At 48.7% G+C, this 20345-nt stretch overlaps 1 protein-coding gene across 1 annotated transcript in view; it reads right to left on the minus strand.

Annotated features, from left to right (window-relative positions):
* The window catches only part of LOC134949561 (H-2 class I histocompatibility antigen, Q9 alpha chain-like), a 240076-nt gene that overhangs the window by 176372 nt on the left and 43359 nt on the right, over positions 1-20345 (minus strand). Inside the window, exon 2 of the mRNA XM_063938219.1 lies at positions 13586-13846. Within this exon, the coding sequence (XP_063794289.1) occupies positions 13586-13846 (261 nt within the window). The remainder of the gene's footprint in view (positions 1-13585; positions 13847-20345) is intronic.

A 20345-nucleotide genomic window follows, 5' to 3' on the forward strand; every position in this document is an offset into this window, starting at 1 on the left:
GCCATTTACAGCGGTACATCTTCTTCAAGATCATCCCGTGCAGATCCAGTCGGACAATGTAACAGCAGTCGCGTACATAAACAGGCAAGGCGGAGGTGACAAGGATTCTCCTCTGGGCAGGAAGACATGTAAGAGCTCTGTCAACAATTTTCATTCCAGGAGTGGACAACTGGGAAGCAGACTTCCTCAGCAGACCCGATCTCCATCCAGGAGAGTGAGGCCTCCACCAAGAAGTCTTCACATAGGTGGCAAGTCTTTGGGGAGTTCCTCAAATAGACATGATGGCATCTCGTCTAAACAAGAAGCTTCAGAGATATTGTTCCAGGTCGAGAGACCCTCAAGCAATAGCAGTGGATGCACTGGTGACCCAGTGGGTGTTTCGGTCGGTATATGTTTTCCCTCCACTTCCACTGATTCCAAAAGGTCTCAAGATAATAAGAAGAACAAGAGTTTGAGCAATCTTCATTGCCCCAGACTGGCCAAGGAGGGCTTGGTATCCAGATCTTCAGGAGTTACTCATAGAAGATCCTCTGCCTCTTCCTCCTCGAGACGACCTGCTGCAGGGGCCATGTGTGTATCAAGACTTAGCGCAGCTACGTTTGACGGCATGGCTGTTGAGTGCAGGATCCTAGCCCGAAAGGGTATTCCCAAAGAAGTCATCCCCACTCTTATTCAGGCCAGGAAAAAAGTAACGTCTAAACATTACCACCGTATTTGGAGAAAATGTGTGTCTTGGTGTGAATCCAAGAAGGCTCCTACGGAAGAGTTTGAGTTTGGACGTTTTCTCCATTTTCTGCAGGCTGGTGTGGATGCGGGCCTTATATTGGGGTCAATCAAGGTCCAGATTTCGGCCTTATCAGTTTTCTTTCAAAAACAATTGGCCTCCTTTCCAGAAGTTCAGACGTTCATGAAAGGGGTTCTGCACATCCAGCCTCCATTTGTGCCTCCAGTGGCACCATGGGACTTTAATGTGGTGTTGCAGTTCCTTCAATCAGATTGGTTAGAACCTCTGCAGGAGATAGAATTGAAGTTTCTCACTTGGAAAGTGGTGATGCTTTTGGCCTTTGCATCCGCATGAGTTGGGGGCCTTGTCTCACACGAGCCCTTACCTGATCTTCCATGAAGATAGGGCAGAGTTAAGAACTCGTCAACAATTTCTTCCAAAGGTGGTTTCGTCCTTCCACATAAACCAACCTATTGTGGTGCCAGTGGCTACTGACACTTTCACTGAGTCAAAGTCTCTAGATGTGGTTAGAGCTTTGAAGATTTATGTCGCAAAAACAGCTCGGATACGGAAAACAGAGGCTCTGTTTGTCCTGTATGCTCCCAGCAAAACGATTCAGCACGCTCATTCTACGGCAGGCTTGCCGGTACCGAAGTCGGTGAAGGCCCATTCTACTAGGAAAGTGGGCTCATCCTGGGCGGCTGCCCAGGGCGTCTCGGCTTTACAACTTTGCCAAACAGCTACTTGGTCAGGGTCAAACACATTTGCTAAATGTTATAAGTTTGACACTTTGGCTGATGAGGACCTCAAGTTTGGTCAATCGGTGCTGCAGGGTCATCTGCACTCTCCCGCCCGTACTGGAGCTTTGGTATAACCCCATGGTACTGAAGTGGACCCCAGCATCCTCTAGGACGTAATAGAAAACAGGATTTTAATACCCACCAGTAAATCCTTTTCTCCTAGTCCGTAGAGGATGCTGGTCACCCGACCCAGTGCGTACTTTACCTGCAGTTTGTTCATTATAGTTACACAAGTTGTGTTACATTTGTTTTCATCATGTTGCTGTAAATGGTTCATGCCTGTTGGCGTGTGTTATGTTGAATGCCATGTTGTGTGGCATGGTTGAGGTGTGAGCTGGTATGAATCTCACCATTAGTATAAAAATAAGTCCTTTCCTCGAAATGTCCGCCTCCCTAGGCACAGTTCCTATAACCGAGGTCTGGAGGAGGGGCATAGAGGGAGGAGCCAGTTCACACCCTTTGAAAAGTCTTAGAGTGCCCATGGCTCCTGCGGAACCGTCTGTACCCCATGGTACTGAAGTAGACCACAGCATCCTCTACGGACTAGGAGAAAAGGATTTACCGGTAGGTATTAAAATCCTGTTATTTGTGTTATGTGTTTATTTAATGTAATGTATGTGTTATTTGTATATACAGTGTGTGTATGTTATGTTATGCTGTGTATACAGTGTAGTGTGTTATATACAGTGTAGTGTGTGTGTTATGTGTGTATATATAGTGTAGTGTGTATACTATAAGTATATACAGTATAGTGTGTACATACAATGTACTGTGTGTGCTATGTGTATATACAGTGTAGTGTGTGTGCTATGTGTATACACAGTGTAGTGTGTGCTATGTGTATATACAGTGTATAGTGTGTGTGCTTTGTGTATATACAGTGTAGTGTGTGTGCTCTGTGTATATACAGTGTAGTGTGTGTGCTATGTGTATATAAAGTGCAGTGTGTGTGCTATGTGTATATACAGTGCAGTGTGTGTGTCATGTGTGTATACAGTGTCTGTGTGTCCTATGTGTGTATACAGGGCAGTGTGTGTGTTATGTGTATATACAGTGTAGTGCAGAGACGTAACTAGGGTTTTTGGAGCCCAGGGCAAGATGAAGAGTGGCGCCATATCCCCCCCCCCCCTCAAAAAAAAACCCACACCAAAAGAAGTATGTGTGCGCGCGTCAAAGAAATGGGCGTGGCCACGCTCCAGAAGGGGTGTGACCACTGAAAATGGGGCGTGCCATCACCTACCCCCTGTGTCGCCTCTCAGCACACTATCACCTACCCCACAATTGCCCCATAGTGCCAGTTACACAGTGCCCCACAGTGCCAGATACACACTGCCCCACAGTGTCAGATCCACAGTGACAGATGCAGCGCCCCACAGTGTCAGATACAATGCCACACAGTGCCAGTTACATGCCCACAGTGCCATACACATGCCCCACAGTGCCAGTTACAATGCCCCACTGTGCCAGTTACAATGCCCCACAGTGCCAGTTACAATGCCCCACAGTGCCAGTTACAATGCCCCACAGTGCCAGATACAATGCCCCACAGTGCCAGCTACAATGCCCCAGTGCCAGATACATGCCCCACAGTGCCAGTTACAATGACCCACAGTGCCAGTTACATGCCCCACTGTGCCATACATGCCCCACAGTGCCAGTTACAATGCCCCACGGTGCCAGTTACATGCCCCACGGTGCCAGTTACATGCCCCACAGTGCCAATTACATGCCCCACAGTGCCAATTACATAAAAAAAAAAACACACCAAAAGAAGTATGTGTGCGCGCGTCAAAGAAATGGGCGTGGCCACGCTCTAGAAGGGGCGTGCCATCACCTACCCCCTGTGTCGCCTCTCAGCACACTATCACCTACCCCACAATTGCCCCACAGTGCCAGTTACACAGTGCCCCACAGTGCCAGATACACAGTGCCCCACAGTGTCAGATCCACAGTGACAGATGCAGCGTCCCTCAGTGTCAGATACAATGCCCCACAGTGCCAGTTACATGCCCCACAGTGCCATACACATGCCCCACAGTGCCATACACATGCCCCACAGTGCCAGTTACAATGCCCCACAGTGCCAGTTACAATGCCCCACAGTGCCAGTTACATTCCCCACAGTGCCAGATACAATGCCCCACTGTGCCAGTTACAATGCCCCACAGTGCCAGTTACAATGCCCCACAGTGCCAGTTACATACCCCACAGTGCTAGATACAATGCCCCACAGTGCCAGCTACAATGCCCCAGTGCCAGATACATGCCCCACAGTGCCAGTTACAATGACCCACAGTGCCAGTTACATGCCCCACAGTGCCATACATGCCCCACAGTGCCAGTTACAATGCCCCATGGTGCCAGTTACATGCCCCACGGTGCCAGTTACATGCCCCACAGTGCCAATTACATGCCCCACAGTGCCAATTACATAAAAAATAAACACACCAAAAGAAGTATGTGTGCGCGCGTCAAAGAAATGGGCGTGGTCACGCTCCAGAAGGGGTGTGACCACTGAAAATGGGGCGTGCCATCACCTACCCCCTGTGTCGCCTCTCAGCACACTATCACCTACCCCACAATTGCCCCACAGTGCCAGTTACACAGCGCCCCACAGTGTCAGATACAATGCCCCACAGTGCCAGTTACATGCCCCACAGTGCCATACACATGCCCCACAGTGCCATACACATGCCCCACAGTGCCAGTTACAATGCCCCACAGTGCCAGTTACAATGCCCCACAGTGCCAGTTACATTCCCCACAGTGCCAGATACAATGCCCCACTGTGCCAGTTACAATGCCCCACAGTGCCAGTTACAATGCCCCACAGTGCCAGTTACATTCCCCACAGTGCCAGATACAATGCCCCACAGTGCCAGCTACAATGCCCCAGTGCCAGATACATGCCCCACAGTGCCAGTTACAATGACCCACAGTGCCAGTTACATGCCCCACAGTGCCATACATGCCCCACAGTGCCAGTTACAATGCCCCATGGTGCCAGTTACATGCCCCACGGTGCCAGTTACATGCCCCACAGTGCCAATTACATGCCCCACAGTGCCAATTACATTTAAAAAAAACACACCAAAAGAAGTATGTGTGCGCGCGTCAAAGAAATGGGCGTGGCCACGCTCCAGAAGGGGTGTGACCACTGAAAATGGGGCGTGCCATCACCTACCCCCTGTGTCGCCTCTCAGCACACAATCACCTACCCCACAATTGCCCCACAGTGCCAGTTACACAGTGCCCCACAGTGCCAGATACACAGTGCCCCACAGTGTCAGATCCACAGTGACAGATGCAGCGCCCCACAGTGTCAGATACAATGCCCCACAGTGCCAGTTACATGCCCCACAGTGCCATACACATGCCCCACAGTGCCATACACATGCCCCACAGTGCCAGTTACAATGCCCCACAGTGCCAGTTACAATGCCCCAGTGCCAGTTACATTCCCCACAGTGCCAGATACAATGCCCCACAGTGCCAGCTACAATGCCCCAGTGCCAGATACATGCCCCACAGTGCCAGTTACAATGACCCACAGTGCCAGTTACAATGCCCCACGGTACCAATTACATGCCCCACAGTGCCAATTACATGCCCCACAGTGCCAATTACATGCCCCACACAATGCCCCACAGTGCCAGTTACATGCCCCACAGTGCCAGATACATGCCCCACAGTGCCAGATACAAGACCCCCCCCACCGTCACTCACCGTTTCCTTCCCTCTGCTATTTGAGAGGAGGAGAGCGCAGCGCCTCCTGCCCCTCAACGCTCCAGGTCTCCGGCGGCGGCTATGTGGCGCCGGTTCGTTAGCCAATCAGAGCTCGCGGACCGGCAGCCAATCAGGAGCCGGTCAGTAAGCTCTGATTGGCTAACGCCGCCGGAGACCGGACACACGCAGCGCTGCTGGCAGCGGTAGTGAGGACATTGAGGGGCAGGAGAGACGCTGCGCTCTCCTCCCCTCACATTGCAGCGTGACGGGGGCGAGTGGAGCATGATGCCCTGGCCGTCGGCGGCGCCCACCTCTGCTGGGCCTGCCAAGGCGCCCAGGGCACGTGCCCCACTCGCCCTGCCCTAGTTACGCCTTGTTAGGGTCTCCTGCCCTGTGCTGCCACGTCGTCATGGCAACCGGGAGACAAGTGCTAGCGGAGTAACCTGAGCGCAGCTGATACTCCGGTTCAGGTCTTTTGCTGTGCAGTGGTTACAGGCTGTGTGCACGGCAGGGGATCCGGTGCTGGTTTTTGTGCTCACAGTCTGTGAGGTCTGAGTGGGGCGTGGACAGCACCTGATTTATAAACCCTCTTCTCAGGTTAAGCAGATGCTGCTGAATCTTTGTTGGTTAGTTAGTTCCTGAAAGTTAGCCAGTACTGTGTAGCTTTGTATTTGTTGTTGCTTACTGCAAATAGGCCTGGGGATTTGGTACTACACTCTGCCAATCCAGACCTAGCAGTAAGACTGGAGTCAGTCGTTTAACTTGCTGATGTTCTTTTGCTACTCTGTGAACTTAGCAAATTTGCGGCTGTATTCTCAGATTTGCCTGCATAAATCCTTTTTCACTGTGCAAGGTGTCAGGTGTCAGTTTAGTGGCAGTAAGCTTAACCTGTGCACTGCAATTGAGGATTAGGATTGTGGAGACTCTCCTTGTGTCTATCATTCCATCTCTGACCAAGGAGTTTTCTGCCACACCCGTTGGTAACCCTTTAGGGTTTTGCTGTTGCCCTTAGCAACAGCATTTCGGGTTCTCTACGTATTAAAACACAACATCTTGCTTTTTCCATCTGAGCATTCCTAATACAAGGGAGACACTCAGTTTCTTATCCTCTGTGCTTCTCTGTTCACTTTGTGTTTGTTTTGTTGCCCTTTCACCTTCTGTGTACGTAATGTCATATTCCCCAGTCTGTCTGTGAGTTCATTTGTTTTGCATCCCTATGTACATTCCTGCAGGCACTGGTGTGCATAACATATTCAGCAGCCTAATACTCCTGTTGAAATTTTGTGGGAATATGGAGCATACCCCTCAAAATACGTTGCAACAGGTGGTCGATCAGGTGCAGGTCCTGACTCGACAATTTAATGATTTGTCCATTAAAATGCACACCTCCCAGGCCGCTGGCGGAGCTCCCGCAGCAGCAGCACCTTCAGGGGTTAAGGAGCCGAAAGTAAATCTCCCGGATCGTTTTTCTGGAGATCGCTCGCAGTTCTTTTGTTTCAAGGAGAGCTGCAAGCTATAATTCCGGCTTAGGCCTCAGTCTTCTGGGTCGGAGATTCAGCGGGTGGGCATAGTGATTTCCTTGCTACAAGGAGACCCACAGGTCTGGGCATATGGGTTGCAGCCTGACTGTCCGTCGCTTAAAAGTGTTGATGTTTTTTTTTACGGCACTGGGCATGTTGTATGATGACCCTGACAAGACGGCCTCAGCCGAGGCTCAGATTTCGATCCTTAAGCAAGGGCGAAGGCCAGTTGAGGTTTACTGTACGGAGTTTCGGAGGTTGGCCCATGATACCCAGTGGAATGACCCAGCCCTGAGACACCAGTACCGAAGAGGTCTTTCTAACCAGATAAAAGACCAACTGGTACAATATCCCTTGCCTGATAGCTTGGATCAGCTCATGCAGTTATCCATCCGGGTGGATAGATGGCTGAGAGAGCGTAGGCTTGAAAGGGAGACCGAGGTTTCCTTCTTTCCCAAGGGAACCTCAGACTCTGAGGAATTTTCCGAGGAGCCTATGCAGATTGGGGCTACCCGCCTCTCCTCGCGTGAGAAGACGCGGAGGAGACAGCAGGGGTTGTGTTTGTACTGTGGGAATAAAGGTCATGTGGTAGTATCATGCCCAGAAAAGCCGGAAAACTTCAGGGCCTGAGGGTGATGGGAAATATCCTGTCAGGCCAGAAGTCAGAATTTCCCAAGAAGACTTTTATCATTCCGGTGACCTTGAAGATCCTCGGTCAAACTGTCAAGACTGAGGCCTTTGTGGACAGTGGGGTCGACGGGGTTTTTATGGACCGCCAATTCGCCCTGAAACACTCTGTTCCCTTAGTACCCTTGGCATTGGAAATTGAGATTTGTGGGTTAAACGGGGAACCATTATCCCAAGGTAAAATTACCTCTTGCACTAGCTAGATTTCTTTGTTTATTGGAGCCACACACTCTGAAAAATTGTCCTTTTATGTGACTGTCTGTACTTTTGCCCCATTGGTGTTGGGGTTACCCTGGTTAAGGGCCCACAATCCTCAATTTGACTGGGTCTCTGGGGAGATTCTTGGTTGGGGTACTGATTGTTTGAGGAGTTGCTTGACCCTTCCAGTCAGGCTCTCGCAGCTAAGTTTGCCAGGATTGCCAGGGTGTTATGCAGATTTTGCGGATGTGTTCTCCAAAAAAGTTGCAGAGGTACTACCTCCCCATCGCCCCTATGACTGTGCCATTGATTTGTTGCCGAATGCTAAGCTTCCCAAGAGCAGGTTGTACTCCCTGTCACGTCCTGAGACTCAGGCTATGGCAGAGTACATTCAGGAGAACTTGGCTAAGGGATTTATCAGACCTTCACAGTCTCCAGTTGGGTCGGGGTTCTTCTTCGTGGGTAAAAAGGACGGTTCGTTGCGACCCTGCATCGACTTCAGGGAATTGAACCGTATCACGATTAAAAACTCATACCCACTGCCACTCATTTCGGTCTTGTTTGACCAGCTTCGTACTGCCACCATTTTTTCTAAGATTGACCTACGCAGGGCGTACAATCTAATCCGAATAAGAGAGGGGGATGAATGGAAGACTGCCTTTAATACCCACTCAGGGCATTATGAATATTTGGTGATGCCTTTTGGGCTCTGTAATGCCCCGGCAGTCTTCCAGGATTTCATGAACGATGTACTCAGGGAATATTTGGATAGATTCTTAGTTGTATACTTAGATGACATCCTAATCTTCTCCCATTCCCTGGAGGAACATCGGAAGCATGTACGCTTAGTCCTCCAGAAACTCAGAGACCACCGGCTTGGGGCGAAGCTGGAGAAGTGCGAATTTGAAGTTCAGCAAATCGCATTTCTAGGATATATTATCTCCCCAGAAGGTTTCCAAATGGAGGGTTCCAAGGTACAGGCAGTCCTGGATTGGATGCAGCCCACTAGTTTAAAGGCGCTTCAGCGTTTCCTGGGCTTTGCGAATTTTTATAGACGATTTATCGCTGGATTTTCGTCTATAGTGGTGCCCTTGGTGGCACTCACTAAGAAAGGGGCGGATGTTGCTCACTGGTCTTGTGAGGCTAAAGCGGCTTTTGCCCGTCTCAAAAGGGCATTTGTCTCGGCCAAGGTGCTGCGACACCCAGATCCAGAGCGTCCTTTTGTGGTGGAGGTGGATGCCTCTGAGATGGGTATTGGGGCAGTGCTCTCTCAGATGGGAGTGTCTGATAATCGCCTTCATCCCTGTGCTTACTTTTCCCGTAAATTTTCGCCTGCCGAGATGAATTATGACGTGGGTAACCGGGAATTGTTGGCTATTCAGGATGCACTCGAGGAGTGGAGACACTGGCTTGAGGGGGCTAAGTTTGTGGTCTCAATTCTCACCGACCATAAGAATCTGGCATATTTAGAGTCAGCGAAGCGTCTCAATGCCAGTCAGGCACGATGGGCTTTGTTTTTTGCTCGCTTTAATTTTTTGATAACATATCGCCCTGGGTCAAAAAACATCAAGGCTGATGCGCTCTCGCAGAGTTTTGCTCCAATCCAGGAGACCACCGAGGAGCCGTTGCCCATTGTGTCCCCATCATGTATTAAAGTGGGCATTACCCAGGACCTCTTGTCATTAGTCCTTAGAGCACAGGAGCAGGCTCCTCCAGACCTTCCGGTAGGTCTTTTGTTTGTGCCTCCTAGGTTAAGACAGCGATTGTTCCTGGAATTCCATGCCAAGAAGTCGGCGGGTCACCCGGGTATTGCCAGAACTCGGGAGTTGCTATCTAGGGCGGTGTGGTGGCCCTCGGTGGCTAAGGATGTGGATCAGTGGGTTCGGGCATGTGACATCTGTGCCCGAAATAAGACTCCTAGAGGGGTTCCTGTTGGCCCATTACATCCACTCTCTATTCCATCTAAGCCAAGGACCCACATTTCAATGGATTTTGTTGTGGACTTGCCCAAATCCTCGGGGATGACAGCCATCTGGGTTGTCGTTGACAGGTTTTCGAAGATGGCGCACTTCGTTCCACTGGTTGGGCTGCCATCGGCCAGACGCCTGTCTGAATTATTTATGCTGCATGTTGTGCGTCTCCACGGGTTGCCACTTGATGTGGTCTCTGACCGCGGATCCCAGTTTGTGGCCAAATTCTGGAGGGCATTTTGTTCAGATCTCCAGATTTCTGTCAGCTTGTCGTCAGGCTACCATCCGCAGTCTAATGGACAGACTGAAAGGGTGAACCAGTCCTTGGAGCAGTTCCTCAGGTGTTATGTCTCCAAGTGTCAGACTGACTGGGTTGCTCATCTGTCCATGGCGGAGTTTGCCTATAACAACGCGGCTCACTCTGCTACAGGGATCTCTCCCTTCCTTTGTGTGTATGGGCATCATCCTAAGGCCAATTCTTTTGACCCCCTGGACTCCACGCCTGGTGGTTCCTCTGTGGTTTCGGTCCTTAGAGGTATTTGGAGGAAAGTGAAGAAAGCCCTTGTGTCTGTGTCATTAGTGACCAAAAGGGTTTTTGATAAGCGGAAAAGACCCTGCAGCTTCAAATTAGGAGACTTCGTCTGGTTGTCTACCAAGAATTTGAAGTTGAAACAGCCATCTCATAAGTTAGGCCCCCGGTTCATCGGCCCTTATAAGATCACCAGGGTTATCAATCCGGTGGCATTTCAGTTAGATCTGCCCCGTTCTTTGGGTATCAATAAAACATTTCATTGTTCCCTTTTAAAACGGGCGATTAGTAATCCTTCTTCCAGTGGAATACCTTCCCCTCTTCTGATACGTGGCCAGAGGGAGTTTGTTGTTGAAAGGATTCTTGACTCCAAGATGGTTCGGGGTCGGCTGTCATTTTTGGTGCACTGGAAGGGGTATGGCCCGGAGGAGCGGTCGTGGGTGCGCAGTTGTCATCTTCATGCCCCCAGACTGATACGCTCTTTCTTCTCGCAGTTCCCCGATAAACCCGGTGGTAGGGGTTATTTGACCCCTCGTCAGAGGGGGGGTACTGTTAGGGTCTCCTGCCCTGTGCTGCCACGTCGTCATGGCAACTGGGAGACAAGTGCTAGCGGAGTAACCTGAGCGCAGCTGATACTCCGGTTCGGGTCTTTTGCTGTGCAGTGGTTACAGGCTGTGTGCACGGCAGGGGATCCGGTGCTGGTTTTTGTGCTCACAGTCTGTGAGGTCTGAGTGGGGCGTGGACAGCACCTGCTTTATAAACCCTCTTCTCAGGTTAAGCAGATGCTGCTGAATCTTTGTTGGTTAGTTAGTTCCTGAAAGTTAGCCAGTACTGTGTAGCTTTGTATTTGTTGTTGCTTACTGCAAATAGGCCTGGGGATTTGGTACTACACTCTGCCAATCCAGACCTAGCAGTAAGACTGGAGTCAGTCGTTTAACTTGCTGATGTTCTTTTGCTACTCTGTGAACTTAGCAAGTTTGCGGCTGTATTCTCAGATTTGCCTGCATAAATCCTTTTTCACTGTGCAAGGTGTCAGGTGTCAGTTTAGTGGCAGTAAGCTGAACCTGTGCACTGCAAGTGAGGATTAGGATTGTGGAGACTCTCCTTGTGTCTATCATTCCATCTCTGACCAAGGAGTTTTCTGCCACACCCATTGGTAACCCTTTAGGGTTTTGCTGTTGCCCTTAGCAACAGCATTTCGGGTTCTCTACGTATTAAAACACAACATCTTGCTTTTTCCATCTGAGCATTCCTAATACAAGGGAGACACCCAGTTTCTTATCCTCTGTGCTTCTCTGTTCACTTTGTGTTTGTTTTGTTGCCCTATCACCTTCTGTGTACGTAATGTCATATTCCCCAGTCTGTCTGTGAGTTCATTTGTTTTGCATCCCTATGCGTTCAGACACCAGTACATTCCTGCAGGCACTGGTGTGCATAACACGCCTCTGGTGTAGTGTGTGTGTTATGTGTATATACAGTGTAGTGTGTGTGCTATGGGGGGTCATTCCGAGTTGTTCGCTCGTTGCCGATTTTCGCAACGGAACGATTAAGGCAAAAATGCGCATGCGCATGGTTCGCAGTGCGCATGCGGTTAGTATTTTAGCACAAAACTTAGTAGATTTACTCACGTCCGAACGAAGATTTTTCATCGTTGAAGTGATCGGAGTGTGATTGGCAGGAAGTGGGTGTTTCTGGGCGGAAATTGGCCGTTTTCTGGGAGTGTGCGGAAAAACGCAGGCGTGTCAGGGAAAAACGCGGAAGTGTCTGGAGAAACGGGGGAGTGGCTGGCCGAACGCTGGGCGTGTGTGTGACGTCAAACCAGGAACGAAATGGCCTGAGCTGATCGCTATTTGTGAGTAGGTCTGGAGCTACTCAGAAACTGCTAAGAATGTTCTATTCGCTATTATGCTAATCTTTCGTTCGCAATTCTGCTAAGCTAAGCTTCACTCCCAGAGGGCGGCGGCGGCTTAGCGTGTGCAATGCTGCTAAAATATACAGTGCAGTGTATGTGTTATGTGTATATACAGTGTAGTGTGTGTGTTATGTGTATATACAGTGTAGTGTGTGTGTTATGTGTATATACAGTGCAGTGTATATTATGTGTATATACAGTGCAGTGTGTGTTATGTGTATATACAGTGCAGTGTATGTGTTATGTGTATATACAGTGTAGTGTGTGTGTGCTATGTGTATATACAGTGCAGTGTGTGCTATGTGCATATACAGTGCAGTGTGTGCTATGTGTATATACAGTGCAGTGTATGTGTTATGTGTATATACAGTGTAGTGTGTGTTATGTGTATATACAGTGCAGTGTATGTGTTATGTGTATATACAGTGCAGTGTATGTGTATATACAGTGTAGTGTGAGCTATGTGTATATACAGTGTAGTGTATGTGTTATGTGTATATACAGTGTAGTGTGTGTTATGTGTATATACAGTGCAGTGTATGTGTTATGTGTAGATATAGTGTAGTGTGTGTGTTATGTGTACATACAGTGCAGTGTGTGTGTGATATGTGTATATACAGTGTAGTGTGTGTGCTATGTGTATATACAGTGCAGTGTATGTGTTATGTGTATATACAGTGCAGTGTGTGTTATGTGTATATACAGTGCAGTGTATGCTATGTGTATATACAGTGCAGTGTGTGCTATGTGTATATACAGTGCAGTGTGTGCTATGTGTATATACAGTGCAGTGTGTGCTATGTGTATATAGTATACAGTGTAGTGTGTGTGCTATGTGTAGAGTGTGTTATGTGTGTATACTGTGCAGTGTGTATGATATGTGTATATACAGTGTAGCATGTGTTATGTGTGTATACAGTGCATTGTGTGTGTTATGTGTGTATACAGTGCAGTGTGTGCTATGTGTATATACAGTGTATAATGTGTGTTCTATGTGTATATAGAGTGTAGTGTGTGTTATGTGTATATACAGTGTAGAGTGTGTGTGATATGTGTATATACTGTGCAGTGTGTGTTATGTGTATATACAGTGCAGTGTATGTTATGTGTATATACTGTGTAGAGTGTGATATGTGTATATACAGTGCAGTGTATGTTATGTGTATATACTGTGTAGTGTGTGATATGTGTATATACAGTGTAGTGTGTGCTATGTGAATATACAGTGTAGTGTGTGTGATATGTGTATATACAGTGTAGTGTGTGTTATGTGTATATACAGTGTAGTGTATGTTATGTGTATATACTGTGTAGTGTGTGCTATGTGTATATACAGTGTAGTGTGTGCTATGTGTATATAAAGTGTAGAGTGTGTGTTATGTGTGTATACTGTGAAAGGTGTATGATATGTGTATATACAGTGCAGTGTGTGTGTAATGTGTATATACAGTGTAGTGTGTTATGTGTATACACAGTGCAGTGTGTGTTATGTGTATATATAGTGCAGTGTGAGTCTCACCTCCAGTCTGGTTGAAGCGGCTCATCGCTGTCCTCACATTGTGTCTGAATACAGGCTCATTGCCTTTATTCCTCTGTGTCTCTCTCTCCCAGTACTCCGCTCCCTCATTATTCATCCATGGAGCCACAGGACGTTGGAGATGAGAGTCGCTGTTATAATGTACAATCTGCTGATCATCCACATATCCAACTTCAGAGTACTCCGGCAGCCCCGACCCTTTCCCTGAGACCGCCGTGTTATAATACCGCAGAGTGTGACTGTCTGAGAGAGAGAGAGAGAGAGAGAGAGAGACTGTTACATATCACACATATTATACACAGGACACTGACATCACCTGATATCGGTATGTATCACCGGCAGGCGGGATGTAGAATGTCAGTATACTGAATGCGCCATCCTGTCTGTCGGAATCCCTGCAAGTCCCCTCACGGGCTCCCTACGCTCGCCATGCTTCATGCCTGGTGGCTCACTTCACTCACCACAGGTTATGTTCCCACTCGGTTGGTGGCATGGACCCACTAACCGAGTGGGAATACCGTGCAGAGGTCGGGATTCCATCTGATGGTGTTTCACTGGCTGCCGGGATTCTGGTGTCTGTCTCCTGAACGCCGGGATCCCGGCAACCGGCATTTTACTGCATCCCCCCTCACCCATATACAGCTGGTATTATCTGTATACAAACATTTATCTTATACATACCCCCCAACATGACCCTCTCCAGGGGGGACACAATGCTCTGCTTCTGGACTTCTCTCAGTGTATGATTGCCGGCACCTGTACTGAACAGGTTACTGGATAAGAAAGGTGAGTCAGCACAAGTGCCGGCAATCATACAGTAAGAGGGAAGCCCAGGAGCAGAGCATTGTGTCCTCCTGGAGAGGGTCATGCTGGGAGGAATGCTTAGATCATAATAATAACAACAGGCACAGTATGTATAATTATATACAGCCTAGTATTATCTGTATACATTTATCTTGTAGTGTAACAATATCAACAGGTATAGTAATATACCTGCATACGTACATTGGCCCTCATTCCGAGTTGTTCGCTCGCAAGCTGCTTTTAGCAGATTTACTCACGCTAAGCCGCCGCCTACTGGGAGTGAATCTTAGCTTCTTAAAATTGCGAACGACGTATTCGCAATATTGCGATTACACCTCTCTTAGCAGTTTCTGAGTAGCTCCAGACTTACTCGGCATCAGTGATCAGTTCAGTGCTTGTCGTTCCTGGTTTGACGTCACAAACACACCCAGCGTTCGCCCAGACACTCCCCCGTTTCTCAAGCCACTCCCGCGGTTTTCCCGGAAACTGTAGCGTTTTTTCGCACACACCCATAAAACGGCCAGTTTCCACCCAGTAACACCCACTTCCTGTCAATCACATTACGATCACCAGAACGATGAAAAAGCCGCAAGTAAAATTCCTAACTGCATAGCAAATTTACTTGGCGCAGTCGCAGTGCGGACATTGCGCATGCGCACTAAGCGGAAAATCGCTGCGATGCAAAAAAATTTACCGAGCGAACAACTCGGAATGACCACCATTTATTTTATAGTCTAATAATAATAATACAATCAGGTATTGTAATATATACAGAGTGTGACAGGTATACAGTGCATCCAGAAAGTATTCACAACGCTTCACTTTTTCCACATTTTGTTATGTTACAGCCTTATTCCAAAATGGAATAAATTCATTTTTTACCTCAATATTTGACTTACAATACCCCACACTGACAATGTAAAAAAAAGTTTTAAGATTTTTGCTAATTTATTAAAAATAAAAAACTTGGATATGATTGGAAAGGCAAACAGCTGTCTATATAAGGTCCCACACTTGACAATGCATGTCTGAGCACAAACCAAGCATGAAGTCAAAGGAATTGTATGTAGACCTCCGAGACAAAATTGTCTTGAGGCACAAATCTGGGGAAGGATACAGAAAAATATCTGCTGCTTTGAAGGTCCCAATGAGCACAGTGGCCTCTGTCATCCGTAAATGGAAGAAGTTCGGAACCACCAGGACTCTTCCTAGAGCTGGCCGGCCATCTAAACTGAGCGATTGGGGGAGAAGGGTCCTAGTCAGGGAAGTGACCAAGAGCCCAATGGTCACATTGTCAGAGCAACAGCATTCCTCTGTGGAGAGAGGAGAATCTTCCAGAAGGACAACCATCTCTGCACCAATCCATCAATCAGGCCTGTATGGTAGAGTGGCCAGACGGAAGCCACTCCTTAGTTTAAAAAACACATGGCAGCCCGCCGGGAGTTTGTCCAAATACACCTCAAGGAATCTCAGCCCATGCGAAACAAAATTCTCTGGTCTGATGAGACAAAGATTGAACTCTTTGGCGTGAATACCAGGCGTCATGTTTGGAGGAAACCAGGCACCGCTCATCACCAGGCCAATACCATCCCTGCAGTGAAGCATGGTGGTGGCAGCATCATGGTGTGGAGATGTTTTTCAGCGGCAGGAACTGGGAGACTAGTCAGGATAGAGGGAAAGATGAATGCAGCAATGTACAGAGACATCCTGGATGAAAACATGCTCCAGAGCGCTCTTGACCTCAGACTGGGGCGACGGTTCATCTTTCATCAGGACAACGACCCTAAGCACACATCCAAGATATCAGAGGAGTGACTTCAGGAAAACTCTGTGAATGTCCTTGATTGGCTCAGCCAGACCCCAGACTTGAATCCGATTGAACACCTCTGGAGAGATCTGGAAATGGCTGTGCACCGACGCTTCCCATCCAACCTGATGGAGCTTGTTGAGGTGCTGCAAAGAGGAATGGGTGAAACTGCCCAAAGATAGGTGTGCCAAGCTTGTGGCATAATTTTCAAAAAGACTTGAGGCTGTAATTGCTGCCAAAGGTGCAGCAACAAAGTATTGAGCAAAGGCTGTGAATACTTATGTACATGAGATTGCTTAGTTTTTTTATTTTTAATAAATATGCAAAAATCTGAAAAAAACTTTTTCATGTTGTCATTGGTGGTCATTCCGAGTTGTTCGCTCGCAAGCTGCTTTTAGCAGCTTTGCACACGCTAAGCCGCCGCCTACTGGGAGTGAATCTTAGCTTATCATAATTGTGAACGAAAGATTCTCTAAATTGCGAATAGACACTTCTTAGCAGTTTCTGAGTAGCTCCACACTTACTCGGTATCTGCGATCAGTTCAGTGCTTGTCGTTCCTGGTTTGACGTCACAAACACACCCAGCGTTCGCCCAGACACTCCTCCGTTTCTCCAGCCACTCCTGCGTTTTTCCCAGAAACTGTAGCGTTTTTTCACACACACCCATAAAACGGCCAGTTTCCGCCCAGAAACACCCACTTCCTGTCAATCACATTACGATCACCAGAACAAAGAAAAAACCTCGTAATGCCGTGAGTAAATTACCTAACTGCATAGCAAATTTACTTGGCGCAGTCGCACTGCGGACATTGCGCATGCGCATTAGCGACTAATCGCTCTGTTACGAGAAAAAAATAACGAGCGAACAACTCGAAATGAGGGCCCTTATGGGGTATTAGGGGTAATTCCAAGTTGATTGCAGCAGGAATTCTGTTAGCAATTGGGCAAAACCATGTGCACTGCAGGGGAGGCAGATATAACATGTGCAGAGAGAGAGTTGGGTGGGTGAGTTCAATCTGCAATCTAATTTGCAGTGTAAATATAAAGCAGCCAGTATTTACCCTGCACAGAAATAAAATAACCGACCCAAATCTAACTCTCTCTGCAAATGTTACACCCCCCACCCCCCCTGCAGTGCACATGGCTTTGCCCAACTGCTAAAAAATGTACTGCTGCGATCAACTTGGAATTAGTCATGGGCAAAGTGATTCACTGAACTGAGCTGAGACACATGACTCAGTTCAGTGAAGTGTCTGGAGTCAGTGTCCCGGCACATGAGTCATGACTCATTTGTAGTGGAATGTGTTGCAGAGACTGCACATGGGCCCTCATTCCGAGTTGATCGCTCGCAAGGCGAATGTAGCAGAGTTACACACGCTAAGCCGCCGCCTACTGGGAGTGAATCTTGGCTTCTTAAATGTGCGACCGATGTATTCGCAATATTGCGATCACAAACCTCGTAGCAGTTTTAGAGTAGCTTCAGACTTACCGTATATACTCGAGTATAAGCCGACTTTTTCAGCACTTTTTTTTGTGCTGAAAAAGCCACCTCGGCTTATACTCGAGTCAGTGCACAGTGACAGGGGCAGCAGTGTGAAGGAGGGACACGAGCGCACAGCGCGCGGCTCTCCTGTGTCCCTCCTGCATCTCCGGCGGCAGCAGCGGCGGTTCTATTACAGGAAGTACCCGTTCGTGACCTCTGATCACGAACTGGTACTTCCTTTAATAGACTCGCCGCGGCCGCCGGAGATGCAGGAGGGACACAGGAGAGCCGCGCGCTGTGCGCTCGTGTCCCTCCAGAAGACAGCGCGGGATCGACGGAGGGGTAAGTAACAACACTGTGGGGCATACCTGGCAGCACTGTGGGGGCATATCTGGCAGCACTGTGGGGCATACCTGGCAGCACTGTGGGGGCATATCTGGCAGCACTGTGGGGCATACCTGGCAGCACTGTGGGGGCATAACTGGCAGCACTGTGGGGGCATATCTGGCAGCACTGTGGGGCATACCTGGCAGCACTGTGGGGGCATATCTGGCAGCACTGTGGGGCATATCTGGCAGCACTGTGGGGGCATAACTGGCAGCACTGTGGGGGCATAACTGGCAGCACTGTGGGGGCATATCTGGCAGCACTGTGGGGGCATATCTGGCAGCACTGTGGGGGCATATCTGGCAGCACTGTGGGGCATACCTGGCAGCACTGTGGGGGCATATCTGGCAGCACTGTGGGGGCATATCTGGCAGCACTGTGGGGGCATATCTGGCAGCACTGTGGGGCATACCTGGCAGCACTGTGGGGGCATATCTGGCAGCACTGTGGGGGCATATCTGGCAGCACTGTGGGGCATACCTGGCAGCACTGTGGGGGCATATCTGGCAGCACTGTGGGGGCATATCTGGCAGCACTGTGGGGGCATAACTGGCAGCACTGTGGGGGCATATCTGGCAGCACTGTGGGGGCATATCTGGCAGCACTGTGGGGGCATATCTGGCAGCACTGTGGGGGCATATCTGGCAGCACTGTGGGGGCATATCTGGCAGCACTGTGGGGGCATATCTGGCAGCACTGTGGGGGCATATCTGGCAGCACTGTGGGGGCATATCTGGCAGCACTGTGGGGGCATATCTGGCACTATGAGGGCATATCTGGCACTGAGGGCTGTGTACGGCTAGAGCTGCATTTCCCACCCTAGGCTTATACTCGAGTCAATAAGTTTTCCCAGGTTTTTGTGGTAGAATTAGGTGCCTCGGCTTATATTCGGGTCGACTTATACTCGAGTATATACGGTACTCTGCCTGTGCGATCAGTTCAGTGCTTGTCGTTCCTGGCTGACGTCATAAACACACCCAGCGTTCGCCCAGGCACTCCCACCGTTTCCCCGGCCACTCCTGCGTTTTTTCCGGAAACGGTAGCGTTTTCAGCCACACGCCCCTAAAACGCTGTGTTTCCGCCCAGTAACACCCATTTCCTGTCAATCACAATGCGATCGCCGGAGCGATGAAAAAGCCGTGAGTAAACTTACTTTCTTCATAGTAAAGTTACTTGGCGCAGTCGCAGTGCGAACATTGCGCATGCGCAATAAGCGGAATTTCACTGCGATGTGATGAAAAACTCCGAGCGAACAACTCGGAATGAGGGCCATGAATCAGTGAGTTGCCAGTGCTGGAGGATCAGTGCTGGACTCATGGAGTTATTCAGCTGCAGTGATTGTACAGTGTATCTGGGGGAGGCAGCTGCTTATGCCCTGATTGTTAATAATATGTTAACATAGATTTACTGTTATGTTGATATATTATTAATAACCACTTATTGCACACTAGTTATAGAATATGACATTACTTTTGGCTGAGGAGAGAAAGCTTAACAGCCATGAAACACATCATTCATTCTGTAACTAAACCAAATAAAAACGTTTTTTTTTTGTTTTTTTTTATCTTGCATACTTTGCTAATTGGATGATTTTAGGTGGCCTTGGATTTATTATATTATCCACTATCTAGCCTCCAGGGAGTTTGCCACCCACAATCACACTGAGCAGGATCAGTGAGCACTGAGCCGAGAGCCCTGTACCACAGGGGCTCCACCTCCTGCTGCATGAATCAGCTCCATCCACTGAGTCACTGAGTCTACACAGTGTACAACTGTCTCACTCACTGGCAGACTCAGGATGAATCATGATTCATGACATGGATCAGGCACAGCAGCAGAGCACTCACTGACTGGTGAGTTGTGACTGCTCCCTCCCCCCTCCCACTGGGTGTCACCTGGTATAGCCTCTGGCCAATCACAGCTAAAGACAGCAGAACACAATGACTGAAGGACACAGGACACACAGAGTTTCCTCCCTCTGGCTGAGAGAGGCTGCTGCTGCTGCTGCTGTCTCCACTCATTACACAGTGAGTGACTGGAACATACTTGCCTACTTTTGAAAAGTAGTTTCAGGGAGATTGTAGGAGTACCGTTGAGGGGGCGTGTCATGTTCCAGCCAAAGGGGCGTGTCTAGCACCACCCATGGGCGTATCTATTTCCACTAAGGAGTGTGTCCTGTAGTGGCAGGTGAAACCTGTAGAACAAAGAGCAGCATACCACAAAGGGTTATACAAGATGTATATAGTGGGTAGAGTACAGAG

The sequence above is a fragment of the Pseudophryne corroboree genome, chromosome 8, assembly GCF_028390025.1.
Source record: "Pseudophryne corroboree isolate aPseCor3 chromosome 8, aPseCor3.hap2, whole genome shotgun sequence".
NCBI lineage: Eukaryota > Metazoa > Chordata > Amphibia > Anura > Myobatrachidae > Pseudophryne > Pseudophryne corroboree.